The 25,263-nt window shown below is 44.8% G+C and overlaps 1 protein-coding gene across 2 annotated transcripts in view; it reads left to right on the forward strand.

The window, feature by feature from the left end:
* The window catches only part of LOC122811010 (splicing factor, arginine/serine-rich 19-like), a 1,664,860-nt gene that overhangs the window by 888,565 nt on the left and 751,032 nt on the right, over window positions 1-25,263 (forward strand). For both annotated transcript variants that reach the window (XM_044082522.1, XM_044082523.1), the window contains exon 4: window positions 5,506-5,615. In XM_044082522.1, coding sequence (XP_043938457.1) covers window positions 5,506-5,615 — 110 coding nt within the window. The remainder of the gene's footprint in view (window positions 1-5,505; window positions 5,616-25,263) is intronic.

A 25,263-nucleotide genomic window follows, 5' to 3' on the forward strand; every position in this document is an offset into this window, starting at 1 on the left:
CAGGGCCTTCTAGCTGGCCCTAATGCTTTCTAAATTCCTCCTCCCATCCTTAGCTTTAGGAATCTACCCAAATGTGATGACTGCAACAGTGAAACATGAAGAATATAGTACAGTTGTGTACACTTACCATAAATGTAGATGTTCGAGTGTATTCACTGTTGCAGTCCTGGTTACTTTCCTTCCAGCACCCTGACTTCTTTTGGCTATATCTCTACGCTCTTTTACTATGCTTAAAAGCTTTTTGGTGTATTTGCTTTTTTGTTGGAGGTATAACCTTGTGTGTGTATGTGTGTGTGTGTGTGTGTGTGTGTGTGTGTATATATATATATATATATATATATATCTATATATATATTTAATTGCTTCCAATTAGGGGGGCAGCTGACATCTGTGGCAAGAAAAACTGATGTAATGGCGTCGGCTGCATGCTTTATATCCCTGACTACTTGATGTCATGGAAGATGAGACAGCAACCGACGCAGGACCCAAGACTTTGATAATCAGGCCGACTGAGGGCTACTGCAAGCAGATAACCCAAATGTGATGACTGCAACAGTGAATACACTCGAACATCTGCATTTATGGTAAGTGTACACAACTGTACTTTCTTCAGGGTATGTTGCAGTCTTCCACTCACATGTAGAATCAGGGAATTTCATTACTTGGTCCTCTCTCCTTCATATATGAATGTACAGCATCTGTGATCCTTAGGATGAACATGCACAGTTGTGTAAGGATACTCATGTTAACAGATGAGTGTAACAACCGAGGTTGTTTTTATGTGGAGAGTTTGTAATTTTATCTTAACAGACAATCCTGTTACTTATGTGGGGGTATTAGTGGATTTTTCATACATTTACCTGACTAGGTTCATAGATTTGGAGCTTCCTTATGACACATAAGGGGGTAACTAAACTCCACAGCGTTATCCACTTCTGGATTTGAACTGGGCAGAGAGACGGAATATAAAGGAAAACTTACTGGTGACCCTCACCCCCCCCCCCCCCAAAAAAAAAAAAAAGAGTTGGTTTGCTATGCTTTCCTGTTCCTCCAGTCTTCCCACTGATGGTCACAGTAGGGGTGGTGGCCTGATCCCCCGCATGGGGAATATGCAGAAACTCTCATTAAATCTCTTGAGAAAAATGGCTTCTGCCTGAGGCTATATCCTTCTATTATGAATGCACTGCAGCAAAGATCATGCTATTCAAACATCTGTGGTTATTGTGAGTAACTTTGACCACTCCTTGTAGTTTATTACTGCAGAGATGAGTACCCTTGTATCCTTTTCCTGCACAGTCTGTGGTATTTTGACTCCACATCTCAAATGCTGCCCCTTGTTTGCTGCAGGTTTCACACCTTAAGGTACCATTTTGTAATCCTAGGTTTCTCAAACTCTCTTGCAGAGTGCCGCAATCTTTTTCCAATTCTGCTTCCCTTTTGTTTTTTTCTGCAAACTCTGGGTCTTGTGCTCCACCGTCAGTGTAATGTCAGATGTGTGCTAGTCTGGAAAGTGACCCACTTACACAGCAACTCCATACCACCTCCTCTGTGTTCTCCTTTCACAATAGTCTTCCATTTGTTTTTCTGCATTTTTAATCACTGCTTCTCCTTTTGTCTTCTGTGGGATAGTCATTTTGCTCGATTCCTTGTTCATTTCCACTGGTTTACCCATGTTCAACCCAGGGATGGCCACTGTGGCATATGTTCAACCCAGTGATGGCCACTGTGGCATATGTTCAACCCAGGGATGGCTACTGTGGCATATGTTCAACCCAGGGCTGGCTACTGTGGCATATGTTCAACCCAGGGATGGCTACTGTGGCATATGTTCAACCCGGGGATGGCTACTGTGGCATATGTTCAACCCGGGGATGGCTACTGTGGCATATGTTCAACCCAGGCATGGCTACTGTGCCATATGTTCAACCCAGGCATGGCTACTGTGCCATATGTTCAACCCAGGCATGGCTACTGTGGCATATGTCCAACCAAGGGATGGCTACTGTGGCATAGAAGTAGAGCAGATGAGTTTAACAAGATTTTCTCTCTGCTTTATATTTATGTGAGCTACTGTTACAGAGGTTGATCCCCACCCCCCACCCCCAAAAAAGGAAAAAGAAAAGCATGTCACAGTTTTTCATGATTTCTTTTATGACGTGTCTGACAGCTGAGGGCAGATTGACTAAATGGTGTATTGCCAGATTGCCTTTGTCCTCTTCCACTTTTCTGTAGTCCCCTGTTACTGTTTCCTACTATAGTAAATTGTTTAACAGAACCATGGTGGCACCTACCTGTAAGTAGTACATTAAACCACCTAGTGTAGCACCATTCAATAGTGTCCTTTCTATGTAAGTGGTACATTAAACCACCTAGTATAGCACCATTAAATAGTGTCCTTTCTATGTAAGTGGTACATTAAACCACCTAGTATAGCACCATTAAATAGTGTCCTTTCTATGTAAGTGGTACATTAAACCACCTAGTATAGCACCATTAAATAGTGTCCTTTCTATGTAAGTGGTACATTAAACCACCTAGTATAGTACCATTAGTGTCCTTTCTATGTAAGTGGTACATTAAACCACCTAGTATAGCACCATTAAATAGTGTCCTTTCTATGTAAGTGGTACATTAAACCACCTAGTATAGCACCATTAAATAGTGTCCTTTCTATGTAAGTGGTACATTAAACCATCTAGTATAGTACCATTAAATAGTATCCTTTCTACTTCCTTGATCTGTAAGTGGTACATTAAACCACCTAGTATAGCACCATTAAATAGTGTCCTTTCTATGTAAGTGGTACATTAAATCACCTAGCATAGCGCCATTAAATAGTGTCCTTTCTATGTAAGTGGTACATTAAATCACCTAGTATAGCACCATTAAATAGTATCCTTTCTACTTCCTTGATCTGTAAGTGGTACATTAAATCACCTGGTATAGTACCATTAAATAGTATCCTTTCTACTTCCTTGATCTGTAAGTGGTACATTAAATCACCTGGTATAGTACCATTAAATAGTATCCTTTCTACTTCCTTGATCTGTAAGTAGTACATTAAATCACCTAGTATAGCACCATTAAATAGTATCCTTTCTACTTCCTTGATCCTTCTCCTCCCTCACTGGATTAAGCTCTTGTTATGTCCCTTATCCATGAGTGTCTGTCAAAGATTTCATGAAACGTTGCTACTTATTCCCATCTGTCTCGATTCCTTGCCCTGCTTCCTGTGTTCACTGAGGGAATAGCCAGGGGACTACTGTTCTTGGTCCTTTACCTAGTCTACATTACTGAGCGTGTAGCCAGGTGACTACTGATTTTGGTCCTTTACCTAGTCTACATTACTGAGCGTGTAGCCAGGTGACTACTGATTTTGGTCCTTTATCTAGTCTACATTACTGAGGGCATAGCCAGGTGACTACTGTACTTGGTCCTTTACCCAGTCTGCATTACCGAGGGCATAACCAGGTGACTACTGATTTTGGTCCTTTACCTAGTCTACATTACTGAGGGCATAGCCAGGTGACTACTGTACTTGGTCCTTTACCCAGTCTGCATTACCGAGGGCATAACCAGGTGACTACTGATTTTGGTCCTTTACCTAGTCTACATTACTGAGGGCATAGCCAGGTGACTACTGTACTTGGTCCTTTACCCAGTCTACATTACCGAGGGCATAACCAGGTGACTACTGATTTTGGTCCTTTATCTAGTCTACATTACTGAGGGCATAGCCAGGTGACTACTGTACTTGGTCCTTTACCCAGTCTGCATTACCGAGGGCATAACCAGGTGACTACTGATTTTGGTCCTTTACCTAGTCTACATTACTGAGGGTGTAGCCAGGTGACTACTGTACTTGGTACTTTACCTAGTCTGCATTACCAAAACCATAGACAGGTGACTGCTGTACTTGGTCCTTTACATAGTCTACATTACCTAGGCCATAAACAGGTGACTACTGTACTTCATCCTATACCTAGTCTGTTATTGAGGCCATAGCCAGGTGGCTACTGTCCTTGGTCCTTTACCTAGTCTACATTACTGTGAGCATACCTGGGTGACTACTGTACTTCGTCCTTTACCTAGTCTACATTACTGAGGCCGTAGCCAGGTGACTACTGTACTTGGTCCTGCACCTAGTCCACAGTTTTGTTCACCCATTTGGAGGGGTCTGTTGTATGACCCAAAGAGCCTTTTAGCTCTGACAACACATTTACTGTGCTTTTCAGATATTCAACACAATGAGCGTTTCCCCATTCCTGAGGTCAGATTAGCAGTTCTGGAGCTTTTTGTTGCTTCCAGTTTTTGATGGGTAGTAGCATGCGCCATTCTTGTTTTGTTTGGTAATATGCCTTCCTTGTGTGATTTGATGGAAAAGGTAGGGAGAACTGTCATTGGATCTTAGTGGTTCACCAGTTGTAGGATAGATCCTACACACACCTTTTATCCAGTTTTCATAAGTTTATCAGTACCATGTCAGATGTTTTTGATAATTTAATAGCGTTTTCCTAAGTACTGAAGACATGATTCTGCCGAAGTTCTGTTACTGTGATTAAGTATAGTTTGAGGTACTTTGCATACACAAAAATTTTACTTGATTTTCTTCTCATCGATGTGTAGGTGTTTCAGATTTTTATGTGTTATGTAACATATAGCTTTCAGGAACAGAAATAGATTGCCCCATAGTACCAACCAGTATATGCCTTAACTGCTGTTATTAAAGAATCTGCCTCCTGATATGTATGGTCTTCTCTTTGGCTTGTATTGCATCACAGCTTCAGTAATAGGATTCAAAACCTATCCTAAAGTAACAGCGCTGTAGTATCACCATTTATCTCACATGCTCCATCTTTTCTCCTAGTTACATGATTGTACGCAGCATGTTACACATACTGAGAGCTCGCAGTTTTTCCTTAGTACCCTTTGTGTACTTTCAGTACCATGCATTTTGAGTCGTGCTGATGTACACACTTTCACCATTTTGCTGTCATCAGATGTATGCATAGTTTTCTGTTGATTGTTTATTTTGTGAATTCTTTGCAAATAAATTTGAAGTTGCAAATGTGATCTGTGTAGTAAAAGATAAGGTATCCAGTTGTTAAAACTGAGCTTTGTAGGACAGCCTGTTTAAAGTTTGACAACAGCTGGACAGAAAATATGAAAGCAAAACTTGAGTATTTTCTCAAAAAAAGATACATATAGTGACTTGATTTTTACTGAAGTGGCTAGCAAGGATTATTGAGTAAAGCATGTTTTTTTGCAAGTATCTATCATACTATTGACAGTGAATGCAGAGTTTGTAGCGAATTGTTAAACAAGAGGGTACTAAATCTTTATATGTAATGCATACACAAGTTATCAGATGAAGCTCAGTACCCCTTTATTTTCACACTTAAACTTGTAACTCTCATCCCAAAGGAAGAATCTCATTAGCTGAGACGCACTGACAATGAAAAAGTGTCTCTCTAATCCATCATTTTCTTTTGCTTTTCACTACAGTGAAGATTTTGAATTTGAGTTAGTGGCTGAAGTACACCTTTCTGATTCCGTGGACTCTCTTTGCTCTCTCAGCCGTTTTGGAAGGGTCACAAATTGGAGAAACAAGTCAGGTAAATCTGCTTTATTTCAACCTAGTTTCTCCTTTAGCCAGAAGTCCTAGAACATCAACTGTCTCTGGTGCAGCAGATAAGAGGTTTGATGCTTGACTGCACATTATATTTAAACTGTGACCTTTAATATCTCCCTCCTTCAGTGACAAGTCTGACAGCTGGTAAGTAAGTAAGTGATATTGGGAATTTTAGGGTAGTTGCACTGCACCATCCCACCTCCACTGGCACATGCTTCATGGGCCTGTGTAGTATGGGTTTCTGCTGCATGTCTGCACCACAGCAGCTGTTCATTGGTCCACTAGTATTGAAGAATGCCATTTAACTTTGGGAATTTTCAGTTTAGTGCTAGTTCTAAAGTTTGATGCAAGAGTGTGTGCTGAACAGAGGCAAAGTTTGCATTCCTTTAGTGTTGTGGCTTTGATTTATGTTAAATTAACATTTACAAAGACTAGTAGACAAGGGCATTCCTTCTGCAGGCACAAGCTGCAGATTTAATATTCTATTATTTGTCACCAGGAGACGTTGTGAGCAAAGACTGTGCTTACTGCTTTTGTCAGTAAGCATGGTCTGTTGTCCTTCTCCTTATAATTGTCTTCATTGTCTTCATTGTCAAATGTCTGCTGGTGGTTAATTGGTATGTGATGTCACAGATTTTTGCTTTATCTGCCAGTATGTGCACAGCTTGACTGATTATGTCTGAACTCTTTTGGAATGTTGATGTTTTGGTCCTCTGCGTAGCTTCTTAGAATTATCTGAGACATAGGTATTGATCCAGTTAGCTGGAGTGTCTGCATTGGTAATAACCACAGTTTACTAAATTACCTGAGACGTAGGTATTGATCCAGTTAGCTGGAGTGTCTGCATTGGTAAGAACCACAGTTTACTAAATTACCTGAGACATAGGTATTGATCCAGTTAGCTGGAGTGTCTGCATTGGTAATAACCACAGTTTACTATATACTTTGCTCTTATAAGTTAATGTAGTTGTTTCATTGGGGACAGTCCTGTGACGCTGGGGGTGGTCCTGTAACTGTGTGACGCTGGGGGTGGTCCTGTAACTGTGTGACGCTGGGGGTGGTCCTGTAACTGTGTGATGCTGGGGGTGGTCCTGTAACTGTGTGACGCTGGGGGTGGTCCTGTAACTGTGCGACGCTGGGGGTGGTCCTGTAAATGTCCTTCAAGGATGCATCTGCAGTCCTTACAAATGGGTTGTCCTGTCAGGCAGCCCTTCGGTCGGCCGGATTCCAAAGTCTGGGTCTGGCCTCGGCTGGTGTCGCACTTCACCCGACGTCATAGCTGCAGTTCTTCGGGTATAAAGGCATCAGCCGACGCCATTTTCCCCAGTCTTTCTTGCCGCGTGGCGCCCGAAGCAGAAGCTGTTCGCAAGTGCCGGTCGGTCAGATCCAGAGATTACTACTACCGAATACTACTTCGAAGACTTCTAAAAAGCTAAGTACCCCGTTGGGGACTCTTTCTTGCCTCAGCCGATGTCAGAAAAAGTGAATAACTGTTTAACTTGTGGAAAACAAATACCTCGTAAAGATTTCCACTCTTACTGCTTACCTTGTTTAGGCCCAGACCACGACGTAGCAGCTTGTTTAGCCTGTGCTTCTTTCAACCGACGAACGCTTAGACGTCGGTCGGAGTTTGCTGAACAGTTTTTCGACTCAGATTTTGCGTACATAATGCCGTCGGATCCTCCGACTACTCAAATTGTTAAGAAACGCAAAGAAAAGGACCGACACTCGCGGTCCGCAGTTTCGGCCGAAACTACGGTTAAGCAAACCGCGAGTGTCTCAGTTTCGGCCGAAACCGAGCAAACGGTTCAATCTTCAGCCGAATCCATGACTACTACCGAGGCCCCCTCTACCCTAGTTGAATCGGCCTCTGAAGTTTTACCTACTTCTGTGGTTTCACAAGACTTATCGGACACCATCCCTTTGGATGTTTCTACCCCAGCACGTGGTGCTGCTAGGCCTCCTGCAGCCATGTCTATAAAGGCCTTTGCCAGGGCTAAAGCAGCCAAAACTTCTAAGTCTGTGCCTGTTAAGCCCCCCTCTCACAGGCCCAGTTCCAGTTCCCAGATGCTTACTCTGGCAGAGGATCTCATCTCTTTAATAAGGGGATCCCAATCTCACCCAGACAGGGCCTCTCAACCTCCAAAAAAGAGACCTAGAGCAGAGCCCCCTGAGCCAGTGTCCTCAGATGACTCTTCTGATGATACAGACAATACAGACCATCCAGAGGCTCCTTTTTCTACTTATGAAGATTCAGATGCTGAAGAATTGATTCCTTCTGCTTCTCCACCAGAGGAATTTTCTTTTGGGGAAACTTTACATGCCATGAGAGAGCAATTCCAATGGCAGGGGCAAGATTTCTCAGATTCAAGGAAAAGGCTTAGGACCTTTTTACACTTACCGCAACATAGGCCTTTAGCTATACCTCCAGTTCTTCCTGTTGTGGATGATGCATTCAATGATGCTTGCACTGCTCCTGATACTTTACCTCCAGCCCCTGCTAAGCCCGATAGGTTCTACAGGGTCCCGGACACTCATCACCATTTATACAAGGCTCCTTTCGCAGATCCTGAGACTATCTCCCAGGGGCCTAAGGCAGTAGCTTCGACCTCAGCTAAAAACCCTCTCCCTTCTGAAAGGGAATCCAGGTCCTTAGAGAGATGGGGTAAAAAAGTATACACCTCTGCTACTCTCTCAGCTAGAGCATTGAACTGTCAGTTTCATATGATCCAATACCAAGAGTTTATGCTTGATCAGTTAACTAAGAAACTGTCCTCGGATGATTCTTTAGATAAGAAATATGTTCTAGAAATGGTGAATAACATTCAGCAGGTTAGTAACCATTCCTTAAAATGTGGCTATGATGCACTGGAGGCTTCATTTAGATCAGCCATGACTGGCATAGTTATAAGAAGGCATGCATGGTTGAAAGAGCAGGTCTTGCCGGATCATGTTAAAGCAAAGCTATTAGATGCTCCTATGGATAAGGTCAGTTTATTTGGTTCTCCTGCCCAACAGGTACTGAAGAAAATGGAAGAGAAGGCAAAATCTGTGCAAACAGTAAAAGATTTCTTACAGGTTCAGCCTCCAAGGTTTAGCAGGAACTGGCCTTCCAAAAATTGGTCCTTTCCAGACTCCTCTAAAACTCAAGAGAGGCAGGAATCAATCCAGAGGAGGTGCCTACAGGGGACGCCAGTGGCAAGGTAACAACCAACGAGGCACAGACACAACCACTACCACTGCAACAGGACAATCACAGTGACTTGGCTTTGACACTGCCTACCAGGGAACAAATAGCAGCACCCTTAGGCGGAAAGTTAGCACTATTTTCAAAAAACTGGCACTATATCACAAGAGACAAGTGGATTTTGCAAACTATAGACCAAGGCTACAGGTTTCATTTCCACACTTTACCCGGAAAAAGAGGAATGCCAAACCTACCACCAAATCAAAAGACAGAAGCTCTAAAACAAATAGCTCAATTAGCAAGGATGAGAGCTGTGGAAAGGGTACCACCTATGGAACAAGGCAAGGGATTTTACTCCAGACTCTTCCTGGTACCAAGAAAAGAAAAAAAAAATTGGAGGCCTATTCTCGACCTGTCCGCTTTAAACACATTCATCATCGTTCCAAAATTCAAAATGCTGACCCTACAGCAACTTCTTCCCATGCTGGGCAAGGAGTATTGGCTGGTAACTCTAGATCTCAAGGAGGCATACCTGCACGTCCCCATACGACCACATTGCAGAAGATACCTCAGATTTCTTGCAGGATCAGAGCATTATCAATTCTCAGCATTGCCCTTTGGCTTATCTACTGCGCCCAGAGTGTTCACGAAATGCCTGGCATCAGTAATCGCTCACTGCAGGCTTCAGGGAATCCAAATTTATCCATACCTGGACGACTGCCTGATACAAGCGGACAACAAAAACAAGCTAACAGTAGACTTACAAAGAGTCATTTGCTTACTACAGGCCCTGGGATACACAGTCAATATAAAAAAGTCAAGACTGATACCATCCCAAACAATAACCTTCTTAGGTGCAGAATTGGACACAGTAAAACAGATGGCATTCCTAACTGCAGAAAAACAAGAACAACTTCCTCTCTACTTTTGGCATTAACAAAGCAGAACAAACTAACAGCAAGGAAAGTACTGCAGGCCTTGGGCTTCATGGCATCCTGCATAATCCTGGTCCCCCATGCCAGGCTGCATATGAGAAAGCTACAGTGGTACCTAAAGAATTTATGGTCTCAACACAGGCACAGCTTAGAAACTGAAATACCACTAATTCCATGCCTGAAACAAGAGTTCCTATGGTGGGCTCAGGCATGCCAGTCAAACCCAGGTTTGCCCTTCCACAGCATTCAACCAAGCCAAACCATCACAACAGACGCCTCAGACCTCGGTTGGGGGGCCCACATGCTGGACAAGTGCATACAAGGCTTATGGACTCCAGAGCAGCTGCACCTGCACATAAATCAAAAAGAAATGCTGGCAGTACAACTAGCAATCCAGAATTTCAGACCATTCCTCCAAGAAGGCCAGTTGATGATAAGGACAGACAACACCACAGTCATGTGGTACATCAACAAACAGGGAGGCACTCATTCATACCCTCTATGCCGAATGGCCCTGGACCTATGGAATATGGCTCTGAGTTACAACATTCAGTTACAAGCAATTTTTGTACCGAGAAAAGAAAACATCCTAGCAGACATATTAAGCAGAACTACCTCGGATGCTCATGAATGGATGCTACACCCGGACATCTTCAAGGCCATCACAAAGAAATGGGGACTGCCACAAATAGACCTATTCGCATCCCCACTCAATCACCAGCTCAAGAAATTCTGCACAAGGACATACCACCCACTTGCTTGGAAGGTGGACTCTCTATCCTTCAGTTGGAAAGGCCTGACAGCATATGCATTCCCACCTCTTCCTTTGATGCACAAGGTGCTATTGAAAATCAAAGAGGAACGCCCAAGGATAATTCTGATAGCTCCAGATTGGCCAAGACAACATTGGTACCCATTACTAAGGAGCATGTCTCGGGGGAGAATGTGGACACTGCCCCTGATTCCCTTGATGTTAACTCAGAGCAACTACAACATCCTGCATCCAAACCTGAAAACTCTGCAACTGACTGCCTGGAACATTACATAAGAGCAACTAACCCAGAATTATCCCAAAGGGTTAAAGACATTATCCTTGAGGCCCGCAGACCCTCAACAAGAAGGAACTATGCAGGAAAGTGGAAAAGGTTTCTCATTTGGAGTACCGACAGGGGCAAAGATGTGTCAAAGGTAGACATTGCCAACATCCTGGAGTATTTGGCAGAGCTTTTCCATACAGGCCTGTCCTATTCCTCCATCAAAATACACGCATCAGCTATTTCTGCAGAATACAGCTTCGATCCACCTGTCTTTTCGCATCCTCTACTCAGGCAGTTTCTGAGAGGAATTAAGAATGTAAAACCTCCTAGGAAACCACCATTACCAGCATGGGACTTGAACTTTGTACTAGAAAAATTGACACTTCCCCTTTCGAACCAGCAGCAACAGCCGATCTTCAACACCTATCCTGGAAAACTGCTTTCCTGCTGGCAATTACCTCAGCAAGAAGGGTTTCGGAACTACAGGCTTTAATGGCAGTACAACCCTTCCTAATCTTCCATCAAGATAGAGTGTCCATGAGAACTAATCCTACATTTATGCCTAAGGTGGTATCCAGAGTGTCTTTAAACCAGGCAATCCACCTACCTACCTTCTTTCCCAATCCACAGAACAGGGGGGAAAGACTGCTGCATACCTTGGATGTACATAGACAGTTACGCTACTACCTGGACAGAACCAAGGACAATAGAAAATCTGACCAGCTTCTGGTAGCATATGCAACAGGAAGGGAAGGAAAAGCAATTTCCAAACAGACAATCTCCAAGTGGATAGGAAATTGCATTAGATTCTGTTACTCCTACCATGGAAAGCAAATTCCACAGAACATAAGGCCTCATTCTACCAGGGCTACAGCCACTACCACAGCTTTCTTACGAGGAGTGGCTACCAAGGACATTATAGAGGCTGCTACTTGGACCTCCGTGCATACATTTGCCAAGCATTATAACTTACCATTATACTCTAGATCCCGAGCAGGGTTTGCCACTGCTGTTTTGCAAGGGATCCTAACTACACCATAATTTCTTCTTCCTCCTCCCCTAGTTTGGCTATGGTATTCTACCCATTTGTAAGGACTGCAGATGCATCCTTGAAGGACATAGTACAGTTTTGTACCTACCATAAATGTAGATGTCCGAACAGGATAGCATCTGCAGTCAGGATTACCCACCCTCCTTCCCCTCTGTGGTACTCCTAGGGTATTTGCCCACCTAATAGCTAGCTGGGGGGGATCTCTTATGGTGTATTTGTTTGTATATATGTACATACATGATTATTTTTTGTGTTTGCCTTCTACTGTTTGGAAACATTGTCATTTATCCAAAAATTTAGCTATCCAAGAGGGCAACTGGCATCTGGGGCAAGAAACACTGAGGAAAATGGCGTCGGCTGATGCCTTTATACCCGAAGAACTGCAGCTATGACGTCGGGTGAAGTGCGACACCAGCCGAGGCCAGACCCAGACTTTGGAATCCGGCCAACCGAAGGGCTGCCTGACGACAGGACAACCCATTTGTAAGGACTGCAGATGCTATCCTGTTTGGACATCTACATTTATGGTAGGTACAAAACTGTACTTTGTGAGTGATCCTATAACTGTGTGACACTGAGGGCTGTTCATCCTCATCTCTACTCCTAACTTTGCATTTGTTTCTCAGAAACTTCCGCACTCAGAGAAGTGGGTGTGTAATGCCATCAGGCAGGAAGTGTAAGAGCATGCTGAATCCCTGAGCCACCCCAGTACTTTTGCAACTCAAGACTTTGCATCTTGATCCTGCTACATAGTGAAAAATTCCCACATTCAAAGTTGGATCTGATGTTGTCCATTTCATTCTTCCTCACTGATGGGTCCTAGGATCCAGTCTCGGATCTGACACTGCCTCTTCACAAGACTAATGATCTGTGCCTCAAGCTCCTCCCTCTCCCATAATCACTCACTTCTCTCCTAACTCATCAGATCTTGTTTGCCTCCTTCCAGCACAGACACGATTCCATTGCTTTTAGCAGGTAAGTACTTTGTTTCCATTTTTTGGTCAACTTTTTACTATCCAGTCTCTGAATTGCTCTTAGATCCTTCATATTTTGTCTAAACTTCCCTGTGTGTCAGTTCATTAGTTAGTTAACAGGTTTGTTTTTGGGGGGCTTTTGGGTTTTGCCTCTCCCTCTCCTACACACTTTCTTCCTCTGTAAGCTGTCCTTTAGTATTTTTCTTTCTTTATTTGCCAATAAAAAAAAAAATTCCCGGTATCTTTTCTTTGTAAGCAGTTTTTTTTAGTTTTAAGAGAGTTTTGTATGCGATTGTGTGATTCCATGATTCCCTGTGTATTTGAGTCATGTCTGAGAAGCTAGGGATTAAAAGATGCATTTTCATGTGGGCAGCAAATTCCAAATTTGATGCCCACAAGAGGTGCGGCTGTTGTCTTGGGCAGGGGCACTTAGAAGCTGTCTGTAGTATTTTTGCGGCCTTTAACCCTCTAGCTGTTTAAGACCTTAGGAACAAGCTTATTTTAAAAAGTCTGTTGCTAGTCTCTTGAGCTGAACCCTCCGGGATACCTCCTTCTAAGGAGGTGAAGAGGCATACCCCCTCAGAATCCCCAGAGGCGACGTCCTCTGTACCAGAGAAAAGACCAAAATTGTCAGGTCCGGCTGCCTCATAGCCTACAGACAGCCGGCCCTTCTCAGATCCTCAAGGTTCCTTGGATCCGATGGAACCAGGACCAGCCATGACCGTATTCGATTCGAATACTTTTGGTCCGAGTACCCCTTTGGATCCGTCGGACATAATACGGATACGCAGTTCATAGTCTCTGAGCAAGTCCTCCTTGAATCCCAAGCCCTTAGATTGTAGTTCTCAGAGCAGTATGCCAGTTTGGAGCAAGTAGGCTCTGATGGCTTGGACCAGTCTCCTGCAAAATCTACTCACTCCTGAGCCTCCTCTTGGCTGTCCCATGCAGGTGTGGACAGGATAATAGAGTTTCATCAAGGCACAGATACAGTTGGGGATCTCCTGTTTTCATCCCATCCTGGATCTGTGAGAGCTCCATATCCCATAGCACAAATTCCTCTTCTGATCCGACCAGTCGCTTTGGAACTTGGATCCAGATTACTGGAGAGAGACATTGTCTGGGCTGAGGATATATATTTAGTTGACTCAGTCAGTGTCCCAGACCAGCTCTGCTGTGATGCCTTTAGAGCAGAGTTGGGTTCTGGATCCAAGACATTGGTGCCGACTCCACAGGGTTAACCTCTGCTCCAATCTTGTTGGATCTGTCTCTTCCCCTCGAGGCTTCGACCATAGACTGTTCATGTCCAGTGCTATCTGGAGACGCTGTCTTGGGATTGACGCTGCTTTTTCTCCTTTGTTGGCTTTGGTGTAGAGGGAGAGGAATAGAGTTTCCCCTGATGCGTCTGCCTTTTGGGATGCAGAAAGGACTTTCTCCAGAGTTTAAGAATCCCCCCCCAATCCTACCCTGATACCAGCTGATCCGAGTTTTGGGCCCATTCATCCTGTCCGTAGTCAGCCTCTGCAGGAGAGCCTCCAGGCCTATTAGCCCCTGCAGGGGGTTCCCCTCCCCTTTGACTCCTCCCCTAAACATCCCACAGGGGGTAAGTTCATTGGAAGAGACAGTGCAGGAGGAAGCACTTGGGCTCCCCTTTAGCCCTTTGGAGTCATTGACTGAAGATACAGACTTTGCTGAAGGAGAGCAGTCCCCAAAGTCTCCACCCGCCAACATCTCCCTCGGGGATATTTTATAAATCATGAAACAGAAGGGTGTATGGGCATCCCAGCCCCCTTCTGAGGAGTTGGTGTTCCTGGAGCCCTTCAGGACGAACGTATTGACTTTGTTTCCTGCCAGGAGTGGACTGAGACAGACACCATAGAGCCTGTTCCCAAGCATGTGGATAAGTACCTTAGCCCACCTGCAGATAACTTACACTGGAGTAAGTGTATTCTGGTTGATGCCATTGTGGTGTCTGCAGCCACCAAAAAGTAGCTATCGGAACAGTGCTCCACTATCCATCCCCAAATAAAGAGTCCTGGGTGTTGGACAGACACGGGAAGCATGTTTGTGCCTTAGCTACCTTTGCAATGAGAGCATTGAATTATTTGACATAGTTCACTTATCAGAGGGATCTGGTTAAGGAACTTACCAGCCCTCTGGTAGAGTCCTTGTCGGAGGAGAACGTCAAGAAGGTATCTACCCAATTGGCCACTTTTTCCATCATATTTAATTCCTCAATGAGGCTGAGATGCTGCAGAGGTAACCTCTCGGTCAGCCAGTACAGGCATAGCCCTCAGGAGAGGCTTTGCAGAACCCTTTAAAGCATCCTTCATCAGTGCCTCCATTGATGGTATTTCTCTTTTTAGACCATCAGTCAGAGAAACTCTTACCTGCAGCAAACAGGAGGGAAAGACCTTATCTGCTGTAGGGATCAAGTTTTCTTCCCTCCCAACTGACTTTGTTTTCCCAGGAACCAACAGAGTGGGAAGAAGATGTGGTTCTGAAAATCCCAAGGTTCTTTCCCAGAGTTCCAAGAAGATTCCTCTTCCAGGAGCAGAGGGAGAAGATTCAGTGACAGATGACTCCCTAGAGGCAGAGGGGGTCCACAGAATCAGGGGGCCTCAGAGAACCTTTCTCTGTTAGCCCGTACCAGTGCTCCTGAAGCTTTGCTCAACTGTCCTACTCTGGAGGCAGTTGGGGCAGATTTTCATTGCACCTAGATGCCTGGACAAGCTTAGGAAATGACAACTGGGTGCCAACCAATATTTTCAGAGGTTACTGTATTCCCTTTTTCCTTCCACCTCCAAGTCCCAGTAAGAGTCTTACCAATGTGCCACCGAAAGGGAAAATGCCATCCTAGAGTTTCAGAAACTTCTAGTAAAATAAGCCATCCAAGAGGTCCCAGCTGAACAACAAGGAATGCAGAATCTATTCATGCTTCTTTATGATGCCAAAAAAAGTGGGACGTGTCCCATCTCAGATCTGAGCATCCTGAACATATTTATCAAGAAGTCAAAGTTCTGCATGGTTACAGTTTAGTCCATACTGCAGCTGCTGCTGCTGAAGGACGATTGGATATGCTCCATAGATCTCCAGGATGATACAATACCAAGTTAAACAGACGTTCCAGGAGACATTTGCATTTCCAGCTTGGAGCCAGTAGTTACCAATTCAGAACACTGTCCTTTGGACTCGCCACCATCCCCAGGTGTTTACCAAATGCATGTCAGTGGTGGCAGCTCACCTGAGACTCTGAGGATTGCAGGTGTTCCAGTACTTGGATGGTTGGTTTCCTAACTGCAACAAGGCATCAGCTTATTCAAGCCAGTCAAGTACCTACTGCAAACCTTCAGCAAGCTTGGAATCACAATAAGTTTAGCAAAGTCAGAATTGTCCCCTGTACAAAACATAGAGTTCATAGGGACGCAGCTGAATACGATCACAGATAGCTGCATTACCCCTTCAGCGTGTTGTATCACTAAGAAAAAAGTGCAAGCGTTGCTGGGCACAACCGCTGCACCTGCACGTTTAGTCCACAGAGCTCTAGGATCCATGGCAACTGCCATGCTAGTAGTACCATTGGCAAGGTTCTTCATGCGAGTGCTAGAATGGACTCTGAAGATAGTGTTCCAGCTTATACCCAACCTCTATCTGTTCCTATCAGACTAACACTGATTTGCAAGCATCACTTCTGATGGTGGATGCTGTCAAACTACCTGTACCTGAGCAGGCCCTTTTCTCTTCCCCCTCCAATAGCTACAGTGACCACGGACGCTTTCCTGTTGGGGTGGGGCATTATCAGGGGAGATTAATCCAAGGCATGTGGTCTGTCACAGAGACCAAATTACATATAAATGTCCTAGAGGTGAGAGCAGTTCTACGACTGCCTTCCTCTGGGAATGATAGCAATCCACACAGACGACATGGCTGTAGTCTGGTACATCGTCAAACATGGGGGAGCCCATTCATACCCATTATGCAGAGAGGCCATGAGAGTGTGGGAATGGACGATATCTTCAAGCCAGTTTGTAATTGCAACGCACATTCCTGGGGAGACTAACGTACTGGTGGACAGACTAAGCAGATCCCATCCTGAGACCCCACGAATGGTCCTTGAATCAATCAGTAGTGAACCAAATATTCAATTGATGGTGCCAGCCTTGGCTGGAACTATGTCTCTCCCCTGAACAGCAAGTGCAGAAAGTACTTTGCTCTGATCCCCCAACAGGGGAGTTACCGAGGGACGCTGTAGTCCATGATTTTTCTCCAGGTGTCCTCTGTGGTTACCCACCATTACCCCTGATTCCGAAAGTACAACAGAAAGCCAGCAGGCTGAAGAGTAGCTAGATCCTCATCTTCCCCTTCTCGCCTCATCAGGTGTGGTTCCCCTTCCTACAGTCCCACATAAAATGTCCTCCATAGATACTAGATTCCTGACAGGATCTAATTTCCCATCCATCAGAGCAGATGTGTCCAAATCTCAGATCCCTACGATTGACTGCTTGGTTTTTCCACTTCCAATGATTTTACAAAAGTCCATCCTAGCTTTCCTGGTCCAGGGATTATTCTTCCTTCTCAGAAGCCCTCCACAAAAAGGGTTTATAATAGTAAGTGGAAGAGATTATCAATTTGGGTAGTGGAGCAGAATATCTATTTCTTTTCAGCTCTTATTTTGTCTATACTTGTGTTCCTAAGTTCGCTTTTCCAGGAGGGTGCCAGTTTCTCCATCATAAAGCTGCAACTGGCAGCAATTGCCAATTTTCATGTAGGGGAAAACTCCTCATCTTTCTCTTTCAACATCCAGATTATGTAAGGCCTTTATGAAAGAGATTTTCCTACTTAGACCCCTGTGTAGGCTCCTTCTCCTCCTTGGGACCTCACCATTGTACTTCAAGGTATCACTCAGAAACCTTTTGAACCTGCTGATTCCTTCGACTTAGTTTCTGTCTTGGAAAACCATTTTTCTGGTGTCCATTACTTCAGCAAAACGTGTGTCTGAACTACAGACTCCATCATCTAAGCCACCTTATATTACCTTTTTCAAAGATAGTATCTCCTTAAGAACAAACTCTGCCTTTATGCCTAAGTGGCCACAGAATTGAATATTAACCAGTCCATTCATTTACCAGTTTTCTTCTCCAGTCATTCCAACAAGGGCGAATATATAGTACATTTGCTTGATGTGTATAGACAGTTGCGTTTTTATTTACACAGGATGATGGGACCTAGAAAATCCGAGCAGCTTTTTGTGTCTTTTTCACCTAATCTACTATGCCAGGCAGTGTCCAAACTCACTCTAGCAAAGTGGATTAGTGATTTGTATTTCTACTGTCTTCTCCTTGAAAGGCATGCAGCTTTCTTGTCCCCTAAAAGCTCATTCTACTAGGTCAATGTCCACCTCATCTGCCATTTTAGCGAGAACCTCTATTGCTGAGGTTTTTGCAGCAGTGACTTGGTCCAAGTTACATGTTTTGCGTTATAAACTGGATATTGTCTCCAGGAGCAGGGCATCCTTTGGTTCTCTGGTGCTTCGACATATCCTTCCATGAGGGCCACCCAAGGTTTACATAGGTGGGGACTCTGACCCATCAGTGACGAAGAATGAAATGGGCAACATCAGATTTAAAAGTTATGTACTTACCATAACTTGGTCTCTGTGTTGTCCAGTTTCATTGTTCCTCACGTCCCGCCCATCCTAAGCTGTTGAGAGATATCTAGAGGAATTTTGAAACTTATAGGTTCCTGGTTTGACTTCCATATTATGGGTTACGTTATGTTGTTACCTATGAATTCTTGTAGATAACTGACTGACTAAAGCAGCAAACTCGGTCTTCGGAGTTGGGGGAGAAGTGAGGCATTATGGGAGGGGGAGGAGCTCAAGGCTCAGATCATTAGTCTTGAGAAGAGGCCGAGTTGGATCCGAGATTGGATCCTAGGACCCATCAGTGAGGAATAATGAAATTGGACAACACAGATACCAAGTTATGATAAGTACATAACTTCTAATTCTGTGTCATAGACAAACAAAGCCCTGATCACAAATCTGATGACCCAGACTGGACTCTGGGGGAGACCAGAGAGGTTGAAGGTGTGTGGCTGATGCTGACCCAACCATTCTTCCAGGTGGGAGGAGGTCTATTGACTGCACACTGACTACCCCATGAAGGCGCGGAATACCATGTGCACTTGTATCTCTCAGGCTGCAGTATGCAGCAGATTGGTAAATAAATGGCTATTAGTCTGTAGCCTGTTTCAGGGCTAGCCATTAAATAACCAGAGGTCAGCATCAAACCCTGTACCATGTATGTGTGAGATAAAGACCTTAACCATTCTGGCAGCCTCACCCCCATGGGCATTGGAGGGAGAAGGTACAGCAATCTCTGTGCAAGCTAGTTTGTACACCACCTGCCAGGACTGGCGGCATAGGACAATAAGCAGAGCATAGCGATGATGGCCGCCTAGGCGATGGTTTCTGTGATTTTCTCTCAGCTTAAGTGAAATGAATGAGCTGATTAGATTCCAAAAGTGTTGACTGTTATCAAGTAGTGAGGATGAAAGAAAAAATTGGGGAGAAGCAAGTAGTGGACACAAAAACATCCCAAAGTTGGATACCTTAAAAACCATGTCTTGAAATGGTCACTTGAATTATAGAGGTGTGATTGCTGCCTTATATCACATGGAGTCTTACTAGCACTGGGCCAGCTCAGGTACTCTTCCAAGCTCTGAATCCTTGTCACTGAAGTTCTATTGTGGTTAATCATTCACATGCAGGACTGCTTCAGGCTTGTGAGGGGTATGTGGTGATACCATCATACTCAGGTTTGTTAGTCATGCTACATTTACAACTTGCTTCCTTTTATTATACTGTTCATTTGATCTGATATTGTCAAATTTTCATCTTGTCCTCACATATGGGTCCGGATCCAGTCCATTGGACCCAATTCAGACATTACTAAGCTCGTGGCAATGAAGAAATCTCTTGGATATCTCCCCTTACCCACAATGCATCTCTCCCTGTTACCCAAGATCTTGTTTGCCGCTTCGTGAAGATGTGGTCTGACAACAATCTAGCTCTTGGATTGTCAGGTTATATTATTATAATATTTTATCCCGATCTTATTTCCTTATAGTGTTTGAGTACATAACCTTTTTCTATTTTCCCTTTGTCTCTGATACCTTTTTTTTCAACAGTAGCCACTTTTTTTATTAGGTTACTTTAACTTTCCCCCACTAGTAACCGTTTTTTTAATAGGTTACTCCCCCATACCTTTAGAAGTATTCTTAACTACTATTGTTAGTAGTTTTCTTTTTCTCCCCTCTATGTATTAAAAACAAAATCCTTTTTGTCTTTTTTTGGTGTGTTTTTCATGTGCGTGTGTATGTGTGTGTATTCTCCGTCTTTGTGTTAATGGTGGAGAAGCAAGATAAGCCAGCAGGCTTTAAGAAATGCATAAAGTGTGGTCACAGAATTCCCTTCAGTGACTCACACTCCCTCTGTATTTACTGTCTAGGCCCCTCCATCTATAAGATGATTGCGCTATCTGCCATTCCTTCAACCACAGGGCTTTTGGTTGGAAGGAAGAATAAGCTCATTTTGAGGAGTGTGCTACCATCTGCTTTTGAAGAGGTCATTTCTGGTAGTCAGTCCAAATCTGTGACATCTTCCAAATTGAAATCTGCTCATTCAAGCCCTGCTTCTTTCCTTTCCTCCAAAAGTGGTGATGGGGGGGGGGGGGGGGGCTGCCTTGGCTCCATCATACCCTTTAGAGCCTTCAGAGTCTTCCAAGTCTGCTAGTTTGTGACTTGGTCGGAGCCTTCAGCACCGAGCATTTCTATGCTGGATCTGGTTTCTTCAGCTCCAAGTCTATCGGGTAAGGATAGGCTGGATCCATTGATGGATCAGACGAATCCTTTTAAGCCAATTGTGACACTTCCCAGGACTCTTGTCTTCCCCGACCTTTGATCGTTTTCCTTCGAGGGTACCGTCCCCATTCTTAAGTAGATCTAAATCTCCGTCAGTGTCCTCTTAACTTTCAACCAGAATCCTTACTGAAGAAGACGTGGAATGGATGGTACAGAAGATCTTGTGGTACTTCGGAGTAGTCTGATCCGATACGTCTGGTACCTTTCAGCTCAGATCCAAAAATTACTTTCCTTGGATCAGACTTTTGTATGGAGCTCTTCCACCTTTTCAGAGCCGGAGAATTCCCAGAGCCACAATGAACCTCGCGGACCACAATTGTGCTAGACTCCCAGGTATTCGGAACAGTTGAGGCGCTTTGAGGCTTCTGCTCTGGTGAGCACTGCTCCGACTTCTACCCTGGGCGAGCTCCTTCTGGCCTGGAGGGGACACCATCCCACAAGCATGGCATGTCTGAGCCGGAGTCATCGTCCACTCAGGAGCAGTCAGCCTTTGGGGCTCTGGAGAGGGTTATAGTTGCCACCGCATCTGTCACCTGCCCCCTTGGGATTCTCAATCCCATCAATGTTCCCTGAACACTTCTTCTGACTAAGGATGTTCCACAGGAACAGCGGGACCTCAGGCGCCAGTATACCCATCCGGGTACCCCTGCCTCTTGTGATACCTCCCCAGTGTATCCCACTGAGGAGGTCCCTCCGAAGAGACTTTGCAAGCGAAAGCATTTGACCTCCACAGAGGAGTCCGCCACAGAAGACGATGACCTCGATGAGGGAGAAGGATCTCCATGGTCACCTTCTGATGATGTTTCCTCTGGGGAGATTCTGGAACAGAGAGGTGGCTGGCAGTCCAGTAATCCTCCTTCTGAGGAGTCTGTGTACCTAGCAGCGTTTGGATGTCCTTCATGGATGCATCTGCAGTCATAACAACTGGGTTGTCCTGTCGTCAGGCAGCCCTTCAGTCGGCCGGATTCCAAAGTCCGGGTCCGGCTTCGGCTGATGTCGCACTTCACCCGACGTCATCACTGTTGGTCTTCGGGTATAAAGGCATCAGCCGACGCCATTTTCCTCAGTCTTTCTTGCCGCGTGGCGCCCGAAGCAGAAGCTGTTCGCAAGTGCCGGTCGGTCGGATCCAGAGATTACTTCTACCGAATACTACTTCGAAGACTTCTAAAGCTAAGTACCCCGTTGGGGACTCTTTCTTGCCTCAGCCGATGTCAGAAAAAGTTAATTGTTTAACCTGTGGGAAACAAATACCTCATAAAGATTTCCACTCTTATTGTCTGCCTTGTTTAGGCCCAGCCCACGACGTAGCAGCCTGTTCGGCCTGTGCTGCGTTCAACCGACGAACGCTTAGGCGTCGGTCGGAGTTTGCTGAACAGTTTTTCGGTTCTGATTTTGCGTACATTATGCCGCCGGATCCTCAGACTACCCAATCTGCCAAAACGCAAAGATAAAGACCGACACTCGCGGTCCGCGGTTTCGGCCGGAACCATGGTTAAGCAAAACGCGAGTGTCTCGGTTTCAGCGAAACCGAGAAAACTGATCAAAGTACAGCTGAATCTATCTCTACAACTGAGGCCCCTGCTACCACTCTTGAAACGGCCTCAGAAATTTTATCCACTACGGTGGTTGCCACTGACTTATCAGACACCATTCCCTTGGATGTCTCTACCCCAGCACGTGGTGCTGCTAGGCCTCCAGCAGCCATGTCCATTAAGGCCTTCGCCAGGGCTAAAGCAGCAAAGACTACTAAAACAGTGCCTGTTAAACCCCCTACAACCAGGCCCTCCTCTAGTTCTCAAATGCTTACTCTGGCAGAAGATTTAATTTCATTAATTAGAGGATCTCAATCTCACCCAGACAGGGCCTCTCAGCCCCCAGAGAAGAGACCTAGGGCAGAGCCCCCTGAGCCAGTGTCCTCTGATGAGTCTGCCGATGAATCAGACATAACTGATCAGCCCAGAGGCTCCTTTCTCCAATTTTGAAGACTCTGATGCTGAAGAATCCATTCCAGCTGCTTCCCCACCAGAAGAATTCTCCTTTGGGGAAACCTTACATGCCATGCGAGAGCAGTTCCAATGGCAGCAACAGGATTTTCAGACTCCAGAAAAGACTTAGGACCTTTCTGCACCTTCCACAGCACAGGCCCTTAGCTATACCTCCTGTTCTCTCTGTGGTGGATGATGCTTTCAATGATGTCTGCTCCGCACCAGATTCTTTACCTCCAGCCCCTGCCAAACCAGACAGATTTTACAGGGTGCCAGACACTCATCACCACCTTTACAAGGCCCCACTTGCAGACCCGAAACTATATCCCAGGGTCCCAAGGCAGTAGCAGCGACCATAGCTAAAAACCCTATTCCTTCTGAAAGGGAAGCAAGGTCATTAGACAGATGGGGCAAAAAGGTCTACACTTCAGCTACTCTCTCAGCTAGAGCTTTAAATTGTCAGTTTCACATGATACAATACCAAGAGTTTATGCTTGATCAGTTAACTAAAAAGCTAACCACTGATGAATCTCTTGATAAGAAATATGTATTAGAAATGGTAAATAACTTACAACAGGTTAGTAACCATTCCTTAAAATGTGGCTATGATGCACTGGAGGCTTCATTTAGATCAGCCATGACTGGCACAGTGATAAGAAGGCATGCATGGCTGAAGGAGCAACCTTTACCGGATCATGTTAAAGCTAAGTTGCTAGATGCTCCTATGGATAAGACAAGTTTGTTTGGTACACCTGCCCAGCAGGTTATGAAGAAAATGGAAGAAAAGGCAAAATCTGTTCAAACGGTTAAAGATTTCTTGCAGGTTCAACCCCCAAGGTTTAGCAGGAACTGGCCTGCCAAAAATTGGTCCTTTCCTGACTCCACAAGATCTCAAAGGGGCAGGAATAGACATTCCAGAGGCAGAAACCAATCCAGGGGAGGTGCCTACAGAGGACGACAGTGGCAAGGTAACAACAGAGGCACAGACACAACCTCTGCCACTACATCAACTCAACCACAGTGACTTAACCCTAAATCCGCCTACCAGGGAACAAATAGCAGCTCCTCTAGGCGGAAAATTAACCTTATTTTCAAAGAACTGGCACTATATAACAAAAGACAAGTGGATTTTACAAACCATAGATCAAGGTTACCGGTTCCACTTCCACACTTTACCAGTCAAAAGAGGAATGCCAAATCTACCTCCAAATCAAAAAACAGAGGCTCTACAACAGATAATGCAGTTAGCAAACATGAGAGCTGTGGAAAGAGTGCCAACAGCAGAGCAAGGAAAGGGGTTCTACTCCAGACTATTCCTAGTTCCAAGAAAGGAAAAAAGTTGGAGACCAATTCTCGACCTGTCCACCTTAAATACATACATCATTGTCCCAAAATTCAAAATGCTGACCCTACAGCAACTTCTTCCCATGCTGGGCAAGGAGTGTTGGCTGGTAACTCTAGATCTCAAGGAGGCATACCTGCACGTCCCCATTCGACCAATCTGCAGAAGATACCTCAGATTTCTTGCAGGATCAGAGCACTATCAATTCTCAGCATTGCCCTTTGGCTTATCTACTGCGCCCAGAGTATTCACAAAATGCCTGGCATCAGTAATCGCCCATTGCAGACTACAGGGAATTCAAATTTACCCATACCTAGACGACTGCCTGCTACAAGGGGACAACAAAAGCAAGCTAAAAACAGATGGCATTCCTAACTACAGAAAAACAAAAAGAACTCCCTCTTTACTTCTTGGCACTAACAAAACTGAACAAGTTAACAGCAAGAAAAGTACTGCAGGCCTTGGGCTTCATGGCATCATGCATAATCTTGGTTCCACTTGCCAGACTACATATGAGAAAACTACATTGGTACCTAAAGAATTTATGGTCCCAACACAGACACAGCCTAGAAACAGAAATCCCACTAATTCCATGCTTAAAACAGGAGTTCCTATGGTGGGCTCAGGCATGCCAGTCAAACCCAGGGCTACCCTTTCGCAGATGTCAAGCAAGCCAGACCATCACAACAGACGCTTCAGACCTAGGATGGGGGGCCCACATGCTGGACAAATGCGTGCAAGGATTGTGGACACAGGATCAACTTCACCTGCACATCAACCTAAAAGAAATGCTGGCAGTAAAACTGGCAATCCAAAAGTTCAGACCATTTCTCAAAGAGGGCCAGTTGATGATAAGGACAGACAACACCACAGTCATGTGGTACATCAACAAACAGGGAGGCACTCATTCATACCCCCTATGCAGAATGACTTTGGAGCTGTGGACCCTGGCACTCAGCTACAACATCCAGTTACAGGCAATATTTGTACCGGGAAAAGAGAATACTCTAGCAGACATATTAAGCAGAACCACATCGGATGCCCACGAATGGAAGCTGCACCGGACATCTTCAAGACCATCTCAAAGAAATGGGAATGCCTCAGATAGATCTATTCGCATCACCTCTCAATCACCAGCTCAAAAATTCTGCACAAGGACATTCCACCCACTAGCATGGAAAGTGGATTCGCTCTCCTTCA

This window comes from Protopterus annectens, chromosome 9.part0, assembly GCF_019279795.1.
Source record: "Protopterus annectens isolate FY-2018-M chromosome 9.part0, PAN1.0, whole genome shotgun sequence".
NCBI lineage: Eukaryota > Metazoa > Chordata > Ceratodontiformes > Protopteridae > Protopterus > Protopterus annectens.